At 42.0% G+C, this 15,904-nt stretch overlaps 2 protein-coding genes across 9 annotated transcripts in view; both read left to right on the top strand.

The window, feature by feature from the left end:
- WDR33 (WD repeat domain 33) overlaps positions 1 to 15,904 on the top strand; it is a 137,546-nt gene that overhangs the window by 46,944 nt on the left and 74,698 nt on the right. For 6 of the 8 annotated variants that reach the window (XM_060178161.1, XM_060178159.1, XM_060178160.1 and 3 more), the window contains one exon: positions 1,557 to 1,654. In XM_060178161.1, the coding sequence (XP_060034144.1) occupies positions 1,557 to 1,654 (98 nt within the window). Of the gene's footprint in view, positions 1 to 1,556; positions 1,655 to 2,343; positions 2,391 to 4,105; positions 4,297 to 15,904 lie in introns of those variants that run through there. The other 2 variants (XM_060178162.1, XM_060178164.1) reach the window with 2 other exon arrangements.
- Positions 1 to 15,904, top strand: part of POLR2D (RNA polymerase II subunit D) — a 129,316-nt gene that overhangs the window by 59,462 nt on the left and 53,950 nt on the right. The window lies entirely within an intron of this gene.

Here is a 15,904-nt window from a genome sequence, read left to right as displayed (position 1 = left end):
ATAAACACAGTATTTTCCTTTGTTTTCACACATTCACCATTTTGCTGGCGCCTTTCTGAAGTAGTGTTGTCCCAGTATCAGCCTTTGCAATATGTTAGAGATGTATTGTCTGCCGCATTTTGCACTGGTTTTCTCCTTTTACTTATGGCTACTAATGTGTATACGATTCCTTTTTATTACCTACTGTGTAAGACAAGACTATTTCATTCCAAATAAAGAATTCAGTCTTTAATTATACAACTGAATAAAATCTAAAGCCTACAGAAAACACCTTCAGAGTGCACACAGAATACAAAAAAAAAAAAAAAAAAAAAAAAAAGGCTTAAGTGAAGACCTGGTTGGCTTGGTTATGCCACGACTTCAAAAAGAAGTATAGTAGGACTGAAAACTCACACATAGCTCTGGATGTGGCAAATATTGACGGATTAATGAATGGCTTCTTCAGACTTTGAAACTGTGAGCAGACCATTATTGTCAAGAAGACACTAGGAGTTTTCTTCCGATTCACTGTTGATGACGTCAGTCATGCCAATGTATAAGTGGAGCTTTTAGCATATTTTCAGTGAGGTGTATACTTCCCCATATCAGTGAGACTTGTCCAGTAAACAGTGGAAAGCAGCTTCATAAACAGGTCTGAAGAGTTGCTGCAGCGTCAGAATCAAGCTCGGCAGCATTCTTAATGGTTGTGCCGCCCACGTGTGGGAGCAGGTCAACATCTTTATAGACACCATCCACTGCAGTCACTTGTTCCTCCATTCAGAATCTTACCAAAGATGCTTGGATAAATATGGCTTTTCCTAAGACCTGCTGTCCTGCCCGTGCATTGAGTTTCTTAGTTGGTTCTTTGAGTCATAAGATTCTAAAGTTTGAGGAAGTTCTTAGAGTTAGTTGAAGAACGTGATAGGAAGGGAAAAATGCAGTCTATTCTTTGGCTTTAACCACAATCTAATGTCATATATGCAAGTCCTCATCAAAAGGTGTGAACATTCACGCCATGGCTTGCCAAGAAAAAGGTGTGAAAAGGGTTCTCCACAGACCGTTCTGATAAATTAGAAACATCACCGGTTTGGTTGTTTCGCAGCTAGTCCTTAAATACCCTGCCCCAACTTTCCCCATTTATCATTTCATGAAGTACTTGAAGGCAAAGTAGGTACTAATTTTTTGAGCAGTATTCCTATGTGATTTAAAGGATTCTTTCTAGGAATATTGCAAAATCAGAAAATTCATTTAGTTTCTGCATTTAAATTAGCTTCATGTTTTCTGTTGGCAGCATGGAATAATACTCTGCTGTGAGTAACATTAGTACTAATAAGATACACTTGCTAAGTTCTCTTATATTGATTGAAAACTTAAGAAACTACTTCTCAGTTGAATTCTTCTTTTGAGGGATGCGTTGGTTAGTTGACAACATTCTCTTTAAGGGCTTCTTCACTATTGGATACGACACTCTCCTGTTTATAACTCAGCACAGTGTTTTTATTTTTCCCTGTCTGAGAAGCACAGATAATCTGTTAAATGCTGACTTCTTTCCCCTGCTGTGTGTCTTCATGTAACAGTTTCTCACCCACGGATAATAAATTTGCTACATGCTCTGATGACGGCACTGTTAGGATCTGGGACTTTCTTCGTTGCCATGAGGAAAGAATTCTCCGAGGTATGTGTACTAACAGTACTGATTGGAATATTTAAATAGGGAAGACATTTGTGGTTAAATCATCCTGATAACCACAACACTAGCTTACATCTGCATTCAGGGTTTTTACATATATATATATATATATATATATATATATATATAATCATCTTAATCAGGATATTTAAAGAAAACTGAACTCTCTGGCTCCCAATCTTTTTTTGTAAGTTTTTTTTTTTTTAATTTTTTACTGATACTATCTTTGATTGCTTGCAAACATAGTTAAACATTGGTATTCCCCTTGTCTCCGCTTCTCTCTATAAACTACTTGCTTATTCATATACATCTTTAGGGGCCGTATTTCGTTTACTCTCACATTCCCGGGATAACTTGCTCCAGCATATTGACACTATACTTTTTTTTAAATATGTATTTTATTTCCTTTTATTGCCCTTATTATTGTTGTAATTATTGATGTCATTGTTGGATAGGACAGAGAGAAATGGAGAGAGGAGGGGAAGATAGAGAGGGGGAGAGAAAGACAAACAACCTGCAGACCTGCTTCACCACCTGTGAAGTGACTCCCCTGCAGGTGAGGAGCCGGGGGCTCTAACCGGGTTCCTTACACCGGTCCTTGTGCTTTGCGCCATGTGTGCTTAACCTGCTGCACTACCACCCGGCTCCCTGACACTGTACTTTTATTTAACTAGCTCACATCTCCCGGCAGTTCTTCTGATCGATGCATCATTACCTTCACTTCTCCCTGTTGCTGTTTCTGAAAGTAGGTGTTTATTTCAGCATGCCAGATCTGTATGTGATGGCCGCTTTTAGTAGTGAGTAAAAAAATTTGGAGAGACTGTTTGCTTTTATTTCATAATCATGTAAAGTGATGTCAGTGAATTATTTCATCATATAGGAAAAGATCCTCATGTTTTCACTTAAATTAGCCTAGTTTAAGTTTCATAAAGTGAGGCTATTCAACTGTTAGCACATTAGCACTAGTCTCTGTGGATTCTTTGGTATTAAAGTTAGGTAATCATATATTTTGTCGATGTGATTCAAACAGAAACAAAGTCTTCACACCTTTTTAAATCCTGTTAGCCTATTATTAATTTGGAGGATAATTCCCAGAAGTGCTTAATTTGAAAACTGTGCTTACTTAGCAATTCTCCTTACTCCCCAGTGTGCATAAAAGTAGCCCTGTCTTCTGACACGTAAATGCAACATCAGAGCGCGAGTGTCTCTGCTGCTGGGTGTCAAGAAATTAGTGTCCAGTCTTGGCAGTTAGCTGTGTTGGTTGGCTTGTATGATAGTACTTTTCAGAGCTTATGGTGTCTAGATAAGAAAGCAAAGGCTCTTACTATTTGACACTCAATCCCTTAGACTAATTTAATTTTTTAACATTTACTTAAATTATTTCTGGCTTTGTACGTTTTGTGTGGGCTCCTCCAGCGTTGAGTTGTATTGGCTAGCGTAGGGCATGGCATTGATCTTTCAAGGTCTATATTCCCAGCCAAGGTTCTAGTAGTGTGTACCTTGGGAACTAGATGGAGGGCAGGAAGTGTCTCAGTTGGATAGGATACTGCCTTGAGAAGCACACCACCCAGGCTCAAGCCTAGTCGTCACCATGTTGGAGGAAGGCAGCAAGAAAGTTGGAAGGAATCTTTGAAATCATCTCAGTTATTATATGAATAGCCAAAGTATTCTAGAAGACTTCAGTAATATACTCATCCTAAAATCAGTCCAGCCCCTGGAGTAGGATTAACACATGACTCCTTGCCTAGTTCTTTGTAAATGTTACATGCTCCTCCTCACTTTCAAAGAGCCCTAGCTAGTCACTGCCTTGTATGTTTTGAAAATTGTAAGAAATGTAGAGGGAAGAAAGTAATTTTATTGGGGAGTTGGGCGGTAGCGCAGTGGGTTAAGCGCACATGGCGCGAAGTGCAGACCTGCTTCACTGCTTGCGAAGTGACGCTCCTGCAGGTGGGGATCCAGGGGCTAGAACCAGGATCCTTACGCCTGTCCTTGCACATTGTGCTGTGTGTGCTTAACCCGCTGTGCTACCGCGCAGGCCCCCTAGTTTTATTTCAGTCGAACTCTTCCTAGATAGTGTTTCAGATCTTTTCCTCTGAAATATAGATGATATCTGATATATTAACTTAGTAGTTAAATCTTTTCAGGTTTGATTCTAGGTGAATTTGGGCACAGTTAAACAGATACTGATAATTGTGCTTTATTCTGAGTCACGCATACCGGGGGAAGCCTGAAGATGACACGGGGCTGAGGGCGTTGGGCTCAGAAGCTTGATGTCCTGAGTCCTCCCAGCACTACATGTGCCAGAACACCGCTTCTTTCTTTCTTTCTTTCTTTCTTTCTTTCTTTCTTTCTTTCTTTCTTTCTTTCTTTCTTTCTTTCTTTCTTTCTTTCTTTCTTTCTTTCTCCATCATTAATAAATACTTTTTTTCTCTTCAGAGTGCTACTCAGCTTTGGCTCTCAGTGGTGCTGCGGACTGTGTGGTGCCCTGGTCTTTGGACACTCTGGCGACAAAACTATTCTCCTGGCCCCAAATTCATGTCTTTTTACATGCACACGCTTGCGTGCATGCATGCTTACACTCACATACACAAATACAGGTCTGGTAGAACATGTTAAAAAAATTTTTTTTTTTATTATTTATGTACTCCCTGTTGTTACCCTTGTTCTTTTGTTGTTGTAGTTTTTGTTGTTGGATAGGACAGAGAAAAATGGAGAGAGGAGGGGAAGAGAAAGACAGACACCTGCAGACCTGCTTCACCACCTGTGAAGCGACTACCCTCAGGTAGAGAGCTGGGGACTCGAACCAGGATTCTCAATGATGGTCTCGGTGCTTTGTGCCACCTGTGCTTAACCCGCTGCACTACTGCTCAACTCGCAAACATGTCCCTTTCTTAAAAAAAATTATTTATTACTTGGTAGAGACAGAAATTGAGAGGGTCAGGGAATATGAGAAGAGAGACACCTGCAGTGTTCCTTCACCACTTTTGAAGCTTCCGCCCTGCAGGTGGGGACTGGGGGCTTGAACCTGCCTTTCTTGTGCACAGTAATGTGCGCACCACCACCTGGCCCTGAACATGTTTCTTCTCTGTCCAGTAGAACCTGGACTGGAGTCCACACGGTACCAGGGAGCACTAAGGAAGCTCTTTGAGTAGTGGAGCATAGTTATAATATCTCTACCCTCCCTTGTTTATGCCTAACATTCCTCCCTTCCCTTCTTCTCGAGTTGTAGTGAGACTGCATATGAGTAAGGCCTTGGATCCTCCCTGCCTTAGGTGAAATACAGCACCATTAACCTGCCATAATATTAATTGAGAGTTGAATTGTATATGAGTTTTTTCCTTCCTCAATAAAAAGTTTTGTGTGTATGTGTATCAGGTATTGAGTTCAGGACCTCATATATAGGTGAGGCTTGTATTCTTGCCACTGAGCTTGAAACCGCAGTTTCAGTTAGTTGTACTAAGGCGCTGCCTAGCTCCTGGCTTATGATGGCCCTGGTGTTTAAACTGGGTTTCCACCTCTGGGGCCTCCGGAGCTTATGCTGTAAAAATCTGCTGCACTATTTCTTGGTGCCGTCTCCCCAGCCCTATTTCATGATTTTACTCTGGACATTTTGAACCAAAGATGTAATCAGATTCCCTGTACTTTTAGGGAATCACAGTTTTGTTCATTCATAGTTCTGCCTCTTTTTGAACGATATTCTTGATTAATAGTCACATTTTTTATTAGCATCTTTATGAGTACATGGGACAAATACAAGTATGTTAAACTACTTACATCATTTGAATAGCATGTCCAGTATGGTAATGATTGCAATTCAGTGCTAGAGTGATACGCTCTGGTTTTCTCAGTAAAATCACTCATTCTTAAACATAATATCATAGCAGCTTAATTGCAGGTGGCGCAAAGCACAAGGACCAGCATAAGGATCCCGGTTCAAGCCCCCGGCTTCTCACCTGCAGGGGAGTCGCTTCACAGGCAGTGAAGCAGGTCTGCAGGTGTCTGTCTTTCTCTCCCCCTCTCTGTCTTTCCCTCCTTTCTCCATTTCTTTCTGTTCTATCCAACAACGACGACATCAGTAACAACAATAATAACTACAATAATAACACAAGGGCAACAAAAGGGACTGAATAAATAAAAAATAATATCAGAAGAGATCTAATGTAATAAACTGTAAAGCCAGAATCATAGAACTTTTTCTTTGTGGGACTAGATTATGGGTAGAGGAAAGTTATTTATTTATTTATTTTAAAATATCTACTGCTTATTTTATGAGAGAAAGAGAGACAGACAGACCGACAACCAGAGCACTGCTCAGCTCTGGCTTATGATGGTATAGGGGATTGAACCTAAGACTTTGGAACCTCAGGCATGAATTTCTTTTAAATAACCCTTATGCTGTCTTCCCTGCCCATGAGGAAAGTAGTTTATATACTTTCATTAGTGTTATGTATTTATTTTATCACTCTTTTAAAAATTTTATTGTGGGGAGAATCAGTGCTTTACAGTCAACAGTAAATAGAGTAGTTCGCACCTGTGTAAGGTTTCTCAGTGTTCTGCGTGACACTAATTCCCACCTAGGTCCTCCCTCCACCAGTGTGTTCGAGGACTTGTACCAACCCCCCCCCCCCACACACACACACACTTTGAAACTGTTCATTTAGCTTACAGGTTCTCATTGTTAGATGTACTAATAAGACATTAAACCAAACTAAGTACTCAAAGCGACGAATGAGTTACACGGCATGTGCTCGCTCCGTGGTCTAAGTAGATTGTGGAGGTGTGTGTGGCGCTACACCGAGACTCACTCAGGAGGAGCAGTGTGTTTTCAGTCTTCACGCACCCACTCACGGAACAGAAATGGACTCTCGAGTATACAGAGCTTAAGAACAAAGAATATTGGGAGTAAGTATAAACCTATGGACTACATCTGCTTAAAAAGCTTCTGGGCGGTAGCGCAGCAGGTTAAGTGCAGATATCGAAGTGCAAGGACCGGCAGAAGGATCCCGGTTCGAGCCCCTGTCTTCCCCTCCTCTCTCCATTTCTCCCTGTCCTATCGAACAATGACAACAATAACAACAACAATAAAACAATAAGGGCAACAAAGGGGAATAAATAAATATTAACAAAAAACAGAAAAAAGATTATTATTCTTTTGATAAGTCCTTGTATATCCTTTCTGTTTTTAACTGTGATTTTAAATATGATGAGTCCCTCTACATACATGTTTGAGTTTTGTAGCACTTTTTAAAAAATTTAATTTATTTTTTGTTGGGTAGAGACAGAAATTGAGAGGGAAGGGAGAGATAGGGAAGGAAAGAGACAGGGAGACACCTATACCCCTGCTTCACTTGTGACGTTCTCCCCCTGCTGCTGGAGACCAGGGGTTTGAACTTAATTCCTTGTGTCCTGTAATGTGTTTGCAGTTGTGCCACCACCTGACCTGTAATATGGTTCTAAACTGAAAATATGTTTTACAAAATAGGAGTGTTTCAAAAATATTTTGATTCTCTTTATTGGTAGATTATTTCTACTCTATTTTACAAATCTCCCAAGAAGTACTGTCAGTATTTCAGAGAGGTTAAGCAAGAACACTGAGCTTCCTTTAAAATAGCTAGTAGCCTTGCACCAAAGCAAAGAACTCTGGGGAAAGGGGTTAGGGTGTGAGGATAGGAAGGCAACTTGGGAGGGCTGTTACTCAACAAATCATTCGCATATGCCAGTGATTGCTTTATAAAGCATTCATTAATTATATAAAACAGACAAACCCAAAACCCCAAGGCTAGTAGCAGGGGCTGAACCGGGCCACACTTGGCTGAATGCTCATACCGCCAGCATCCAGGCTCAAGTCTCCAGTCCCCACCTGCAGAGAGAACGCTTCACAGGTAGTGAAGCCGGGATGCAGGTGGTTCTCTTTTTCTCCCTCTGCTTCTTTTTTCTCCTGGTCTTTCCTCACTTTCTCTCAGGCCTATCCAGTAAAAACAAACAAAAGGCTGCCAGGCATGATGAGTTTGTCATGCAATCATGGAGCCCCAGCAATAACCCTGGTACCAAAACCAAAAGAAAGGAAACAAACAAAAACTTGATACTAGCAGAATGGATCTTTCCACTAGATGATATATTTTAATATTAAAGTACTTGAGGCCACCAGAGCACGCATTTCACAGTCGGCTTGAACCCTGAGCTGCACCTGCAGTAGGGAACCCTCACGATACAGGAGCAGTTCTGTAGGTGTCTCTTCTCTCTGCCTCATGCTATTAAAAAAGAACAGAAAAAGCCGCTAGGAACAGTGGAGTCACGCAGGCACACCGAGCCCTAGCAATGATGTGGGTGTGCGGAGGGGTGCGGGGAGGGAGATGTGAAAACACTTAGAGCACAACTGCGCTATGGACTCACTACACACAATGGGCAGTTCTTTTACCTATGAGTCTTAACAAGAGCATTTAAGGCTTGTTTCTTTCTGTTCTGAAGGGCTTAAAATCATCGTATGTTCTTCTACAAAAACTTGTTGTCTGAGAATATGATGAGAGGGAACAGACTTAATGTTTACTTCAAGCACAGCATTTGTAGTAGCATCCTGAAATAGTTCATATGGTACGCTCACAACTTTATGGAAATTACCTTAGTGTTTTATACTAGAATTAGTCCATTTCTTTGTAGTGATTTTTTTAAGTGACAATATTTCTGAGTGTGAGAACCACGGCATCACTGACCCGTGTAGTGGCAAGCACTGAATGCAGGCAGGACCTTATACGTGAGAGTCGAGTCTTTATCTGCTTTGCCTGTCTCCCCCTTCCCCCAGTTCTTTATTTTCAAAATAATGTTTTGTTTTTTTTTCTTCCTCCAGGGATATTGCTGGGCTCGGTGCCTGCACCATGAATCCACCGCTCCTGGAGGCCATTTCCCCCCCCTTTTGTTGCCCTTGTGTTTGTAGCCTCGTTGTGGTTATTATTATTACCATTGTTGATGTTCATTGTTGGCTAGGACAGAGAGACATGGAGAGAGATGGGGAAGACAGAGAGGAGGAGAGAAAGACAGACACCTGCAGACCTGCTTCACCGCCTGTGAAGCGACTCCCCTGCAGGTGGGGAGCCAGGGGCTTGAACCGGGATCCTTTACGCCGGTCCTTGAGCTTTTCGCCACGTGTGCTTAACCCACTGCGCCACTGCCTGACCCCCCAAAAATAATGTTTTTATTAAGGGAATTCTGTTTTTTTTATCCTTTTAAAATAATTATTCATTCATTCATTCATTCATTCATTCATTCATTCATTCATTCATTCATGCCTCCAGGGCTCTCTCCAGGTCTCAGTGCCTGCACTGAATCCACTGCTCCTGGAGGTTGTTCTTTTTTTTTTTTTTTTTCCCTTTATTTTTTATTGTTATTGGATAGGACAGAGAGAAATGAAGAAAGGAGGGGAAGACAGTCGGGGAGACAGACACCTGCAGACCTGCCTCACTGCTTGTGAAGCGACCCTCCTGTAGGTAGGTTGCTTAGGCCTCGAACCGGGATCCATCTGCCCGCCCCTGCACTTGGCACCATGTGCGCTTCACCCACTGTGCCACCGACCACCCCCCCCCCCCGAAATTCTGTTGTTACAAAACAGTTCTTCTAGGGCTCCTGTTCCATACCTCCCCCAAATATGTTAGTATTCCTCAACACTGAAGTGACACCTCTGCAGGGGAGGCCCCCCCCCCAACACACACACTTTCCCATCTAGTTTTCTCAGATCTGCAGAGAGATGTTTTTCAACAGACCTGTTTCACCTAGCGTGATCCAGGCTGTAGCAAAGGGCAAGATTTTATATGAAAGTTGAGGGTGTGAGTCGGTATTGCAGACTTGTTTCCAAATTTTGGGTGTTGTGAATACCACTGCAGTGGATATATTGGGTATATATCTCTTCAGATTAGTGCGTCTGTGGTCTTTGGATAGATAACTAAGAAGATAATTCTATAGGGAGTTGGTCGATAGTGCAGTGGGTAAAACGCACGTGGCACAAAGCACAAGGACCAGCATAAGGATCCCGGTTCGAGCCCCTGGCTCCGCACCTGCAGGGGAGTCGCTTCAAGAGCGGTGAAGCAGGTCTGCAGGTATCTGTCTTTCTCTCCCCCTCTCTGTCTTCCCCTCCTCTCTCCATTTCTCTCTGTCCTATCCAACAATGACGATGTCAGTAACAACAATAACTACAGCAATAAAAAACAACAAAGGCAACAAAAGGGAAAATAAATTTAAAAAAGAAAAGAATTGTACATTCACCCATAATGTTCCTTATAATACAGCAAATATTTGTTAAAGACGGACCTGCTGCTCTCTGGGCATGGCAGAGCTACACACGGTAGGTGTTGTAGTGAGTGTTTTCTCTGCCAACTGCGTGATTACTTCACTGAGGAATGCTCATTTACAGGATTGTTGTTGTAATAAGGCACAGTTCTGCGTTGCCCTACTACTCATCTTCCTCCATCATAAAGCACCACATCTACTTTTTTATTATTTTTTATTGCCACCAGTGTTATCATTGTGGCCTGTTGCTTTGCACAATGAATCTACTCCCAGTGGACATTGTCTACTACATGTATTTTTATTTATTTATTTAGATTCGACGGGACAAAAAAAAACAAAGACTCAGGGGAGGGTGAAGTAGGAGGGGGTGAGAGAAACCTGCAGAACAGCGTCACTGCTTGTGACATGTCCCTTCCCCCTACTGAGGATATTACATTTCCAACCCTGACCCCCCAACCTTAGCATAGCACCCCCCTTAATTAAATCTAAAAACACTATTATATATAAAAATTCCACGGGGCCCGGCTGTAGCACATTGGGTTAAGCGCACGTGACCCAAAGTGCAAGGACTGGCGAAAGGATCCCGGTTGGGTCGAGCCCTCGGCTCCCCACCTGCAGCAGGAGGGCTGCTTCACGGCTGGTGAAGTAGGTCTGCAGGTGTCTGTCTCTCCCCCTCCTTTCTTGATTTCTCTCTGTCCTGCCCAACAACAGCAGCAATGATAACAATAACAACAACAACAAGGGCAACAAAGTGGAAAAAATGCCCTCCAAGAATAGTGGATTCATAGTGCAGGCATCTAGCTCCAGCAGTAACCCTAGAGGCAAATAAATAAATAATAAAAATTCCACGTTTTTTCACATTGACAAATCATTCAGATTAATAATTTAGGCAGTATAACGTCAGGCATTTACTTCACATCTATTCTGATTTCTTTGATTTATGTTGAGTTCCACGGTTTTTCACATTGACAAATCACTCAGATTAATAATTTAGGCAGTATAACGACAGGCATTCATTTCTTTACATCAGTTCTAATTTTTTCTTTGATTAATGTTGAGTGAGGCTTAAAATTCCATTTGTTGGGACAGGGCAGTGGTACAACCAGTTGAACCCATGCTTAACCACGCTCGAGAAGACCTGGGTTTGAGCTCTCGCCCCCTCCCAACTGCGCGTGGTGGTGGGGAGCTTCAAAAGCACTGAAGCAGGTCTATCTGCAGAGTTCCTTTCTCCCTGTTTCTCCTGTTCCTCTCAGTTTCTCTCTGTCCTATCAAGGAAAGGAAAAAAGGGGGGGCCCCTGGGAGCAATGGATTCATAGTGCGTGCACTGAGCCCCAGCAATAACCCTGATGACAAAAGTAAAAATAGAAATCAATTTGTTAGTGAATTTAGTTGATCTGCTATATTGTACAACTCCAGATCTTTGATATTTAAAAGTAAAAATTCAGGGAGTCGGGCTGTAGCGCAGCGGGTTAAGCGCAGGTGGCGCAAAGCACAAGCATAAGGATCCCAGTTTGAACCCCGGCTCCCCACCTGCAGGGGAGTCGCTTCACAGGCGGTGAAGCAGGTCTGCAGGTGTCTGTCTTTCTCTCCCCCTCTCTGTCTTCCCCTCCTCTCTCCATTTCTCTCTGTCCTATCCAACAATGACAACAACAATAATAACTACAACAATAAAACAACAAGGGCAACAAGAGGGAATAAATATTTTTTTTAAAAAAATAAAAATTCAGAATCTTGGAAAGCTCTTGCTAAGTAAATAACTAAATAAATTCATTCATGTTATTTTGTTTATCCCATCCCATTTTTAGTGAATAGATCTTTTAGTAAAAATGGAATAGCCAGGAGATAGGTACACTAGTGTTACACATGCCTTATGCCTATAGTTAATGATTAAGCCCAGGCACCACATGGGGGCACCACTGAGAAGCTCTGGATGGAGGAGCCGAGCTGTAATGTCCATATCCGGGAAAAAAAAAAAAAGTGAAAATGTTCTGGAAGAGGTGGAAGTTGCTTATGTGCGAGCCCTTCCTAACCCAACAATGCTTTATTATGTGTCTTATCTGTAATGAGGGAGTTATCAAAACAGATACTTTTGGCCACTTTTTTCTTTACTCATAAAAAAGATTCATTTCGGAGCCGGGTGGTGGCGCAGCGGGTGAAGCGCACAGCGCAAGGACCCGCATGAGGATCCCGGTTAGAGCCCCCGGCTCCCCACCTGCAGGGAAGTCGCTTCACAGGCGGTGAAGTAGGTCTGCAGGTATCTTTCTCTACCCCCGTCCTCTCCATTTTTCTCTGTCCTATCCAACAATGACAGTAATAACAATACTATAACAATGGCGATAAACAAGGGCAACAAAAGGAAAAAATGAATAAAAGTTTAGAAAAATAAAAAAATCCAAACTGTAAGGTGCATTTATATTAAAAAGAATTAATTCATGAGAAATATACAAATTTTCATCTGGAAAGGAGCACCTAAGAGAAGTACTCGTGGCAGCAGGCCATTTAATCCTGTATTTGACCAGCTGTTTCCCTTGTTGCACGCTACCGTTTATAGTGATATACCAGGAACGTTTCAAGTTTCATTTAAACCATATATCAGGAATGCATGAGAAGCATACACAGTCCATTTCTATAGTTAAAGAGCGATCACAAGAATTTTTGCGGGGGTTGGGCGGTAGCCCAGCAGGTTAAGCGCAGGTGGCCACGCAAAGCGCAGGGACCGGCGTAAGGACCCCGGTTCGAGCCCGGCTCCCCACCTGCAGGGGAGTCGCTTCCCGGGCGGTGAAGCAGGTCTGCAGGTGTCTGTCTTTCTCTCCCCCTCTCTGTCTTCCCCTCCTCTCTCCATTTCTCTCTGCTCTGACAATGACGACATCAGTAACAATAATAACTACCAAAACAAGGGCAAGAAAAGGGAAAATAAATATTTTAAAAATTAAAAAAAAGTTGTTCGGGAAAGGAATTTCGTTAAAAATAGCTGGGCTGAGGTGGGCCAGTACACCTTTCTGCTTTCCCCTCTGCTGGGGGATGGGGAGGAACACGCCCCCTTCTGGGAGGGTGTTTGACAGCTCATAGTCCTGCCTGCAGGTGTCTGCCTTCCCTTCTCTGTCTTCCCCTCTGCTCGCCATTTCTCTCTGTTATATCCATCAATGATGACATCAAGAACAGTAACAATAATAAAACAAGGGCAGCAAAGGGGAAAGTAAATATTAAAAAAAAATCAGTTTTTAAAAAAGACTTTTTGCTTAAAGGAAGAAATGGGCTGTCTTACTCCATTTTATGGATTGTTACTTAAGTTCTTGCTGGGAAGCATTATTTTAGAGTAGTACACATTTCTTGGAGCAGCTCAGTGACTTTTATGCCTACTGATATTTTTGAACATTTTGAATTGGTTCCTAGTTAACAACAGTAAAAGCTAGCAAACAAACAAAAAACAGCTCTGAGAGGGAGCGGCTGTCTGGTACTTTTGGACAGGAGTAGGTGAAACTACTCCATAGCACAGCCTTCTGGTTTGTTTTAATCTTATCTATAAACACTTAACTCCAGTGTTTCTTAAATTTAATTCTGGGGAGGCGGGCGGTGGCGCAGCGGGTTAAACGCATGTGGCGCAAAGCGCAAGGACCGGCGTAAGGATCCTGGTTTGAGGCCCCGGCTTCCCACCTGCAGGGGAGTCGCTTCACAGGCGGTGAAGCAGGTCTGCAGGTGTCTGTCTTTCTCTCCCCAGCTCTGTCTTCGCCTCCCCTCTCCATTTCTCTCTGTCCTAACAATAACGACATCAATAACAATAACTACAACAACAATGAAAAACAACAAAGGCAGCAAAAGGGAAGATAAATATTAAAAAACTTTTTTTTCATAAAGATATATGGGATTGCTGAAAAAGTCATGATGTATTTTCCTGTTTTTCTGTGTAAAAGTGCGTTTAGTGGTATAGTGTTCACATCTAACGTTCTTTATGTAGAGCCTGAATGTAAAAACATTTCATGTTACTAGTATTTCATGATTTTTACTGCTGTGGTCATATAATTTAGCTTTCAGAAATTTATACACACATTCTTTCACTTATATGTTGTTCATCTATATTCTGACTTTTTGAGAACATTTTCAGTTTTTCACATTTAAAATGCTATGCAGTTTAAATCAGCTAAGACTTTGGGTGCTTTTAGTAGGCATTTAAAAGAAAGCACTAAATCAATTATAAAATATCTTAACTTTTTAAACGTACTTTTGAATGTATTTTGGACATAAATGTGCTTGCTCTGCTATGATAGTGGAGATATCTCAGCCAGTAGACTGTTGCACTTGTATGCACGCCTAAGAATTACCATTTGATTCCTGGAACACAATGGATAAGATTGATGTTATTGTCTATTTGTCTCATGAGATAAGTCATAGAAAATTTTTACAAATATGTAGTAGGGAGAGAGAGAGGGCGAGGCAAACTCTTGAGCATTACTCTGGCACATGTGCTGTTTGGGCCTGAACTCAGTTGGGGGCCTCCTATTTGAACGTTCAGCACTTTATCCTTGGTGCCACCTTCTGGGTCAAAATAAAGTAAATTTTAAAAAAGCAAGTCCTTTGGATTTGGGAAGTAGCGCAACAGGTTAAGCACACATGGTGCGAAGCACAAAGACCTGGGTGAAGATCCCGGTTTGAACCCCGGCTCCCCACCTGCAGGGGAGTCGCTTCCCAGGCGGTGAAGCAGGTCTGCAGGTGTCTGTCTTTCTCTCCCCCTCTCTGTCTTCCCCTCCTCTCTCCATTTCTCTCTGTCCTGTCCAACGACGAACGACATCAACAACAACAATAATAATCAAAACAATGCTAGTATAACAAGGGCAACAAAAGGGGGAACAGAAAAGGCCTCCAGGAGCGGTGGATTCAATAACAACATTAACAACAACAACAGTAAAAAAAACGGGGGCAACCAAAGAGAAAATAAATAAGAAGAAAAAAAGTACTTATAGTGTCCTATAATCAGGATGGTATAGTTCTCATTTAGCAATTGGGTTTTAGAGCTCAATAAGTGATAGTTATTGATGTCGTTGTTGTTGGATAGGACAGAGAGCAATGGAGAGAGATGGGGAAGATAGAGAGGGGGAGAGGGGGAGAGAAAGACAGACACCTGCAGACCTGCTTCACCGCCTGTGAAGTGACTCCCCTGCAGGTGGGGAGCCGGGGGCTCGAACCGGGATCCTTATGCGGTCCTTGCGCTTGGCGCCACATGCGCTTAACATGCTCCGCTACCACCTGACTCCATATTAAATATTATTTTAAAAAGAGATTTACAGAGAAAGTTTGACTTAGTGTGTCAGTGTTGCTGTCTTACTTTTGACACGTTAATATAAATAGCTACAAACCTGCTACTGAAACTTACGGATATTTAGCCTGTTTAAAATATTTTAATCCCTCTTACTACACAGTTTGAGTGATGTCACAGATGTCTACCTACTATCAGTGCAAAGATATTACTAGATATAACATGTATTTTCTTTGTGTAGGTTGTAAACATTATTTTTTTAAGCAGAGAGTACTGATAAGCTCTGACTTATGGTGGTGCAGGGAATTGAACCAGGGGCTTGTCGAGCCGCAGGTATGAGAGTCTCTTTGTATAGCCATTATGCAGTCTATCCTACCCAAATACTGCTTAATGTTTTCATTTTATTTTATTTACTATTATTTTTATTTCCCCCAGAGCACAGCTCAACCCTGGCTTCTGTTGGACCAGAGGGTTGAACTTGAGAATTTGGAGCCTCAGAAATGAGAGTCTCTGCGTGATTATTATGCTGTCTCCCTGCCCAGAGTTCGCAGCATTCTTTATGATACTACTTCTTTACAAATTCAAAGTCATAGTTTTGAACTTTACCAAAAAAGTCTGAATCATCCAAGTAACAACTATGTTTTCAGGCTCTGTGTAAATTAGTGATAGACTTGGAGGTGGTGTTCAAGCGTAATGCCTTGAGCTCT

This window comes from Erinaceus europaeus, chromosome 18, assembly GCF_950295315.1.
Source record: "Erinaceus europaeus chromosome 18, mEriEur2.1, whole genome shotgun sequence".
Classification (NCBI taxonomy): Eukaryota; Metazoa; Chordata; class Mammalia; order Eulipotyphla; family Erinaceidae; genus Erinaceus; species Erinaceus europaeus.
Note: the sequence above shows the minus strand (reverse complement) of the source record. Positions and strands in the feature narration are given on the sequence as shown.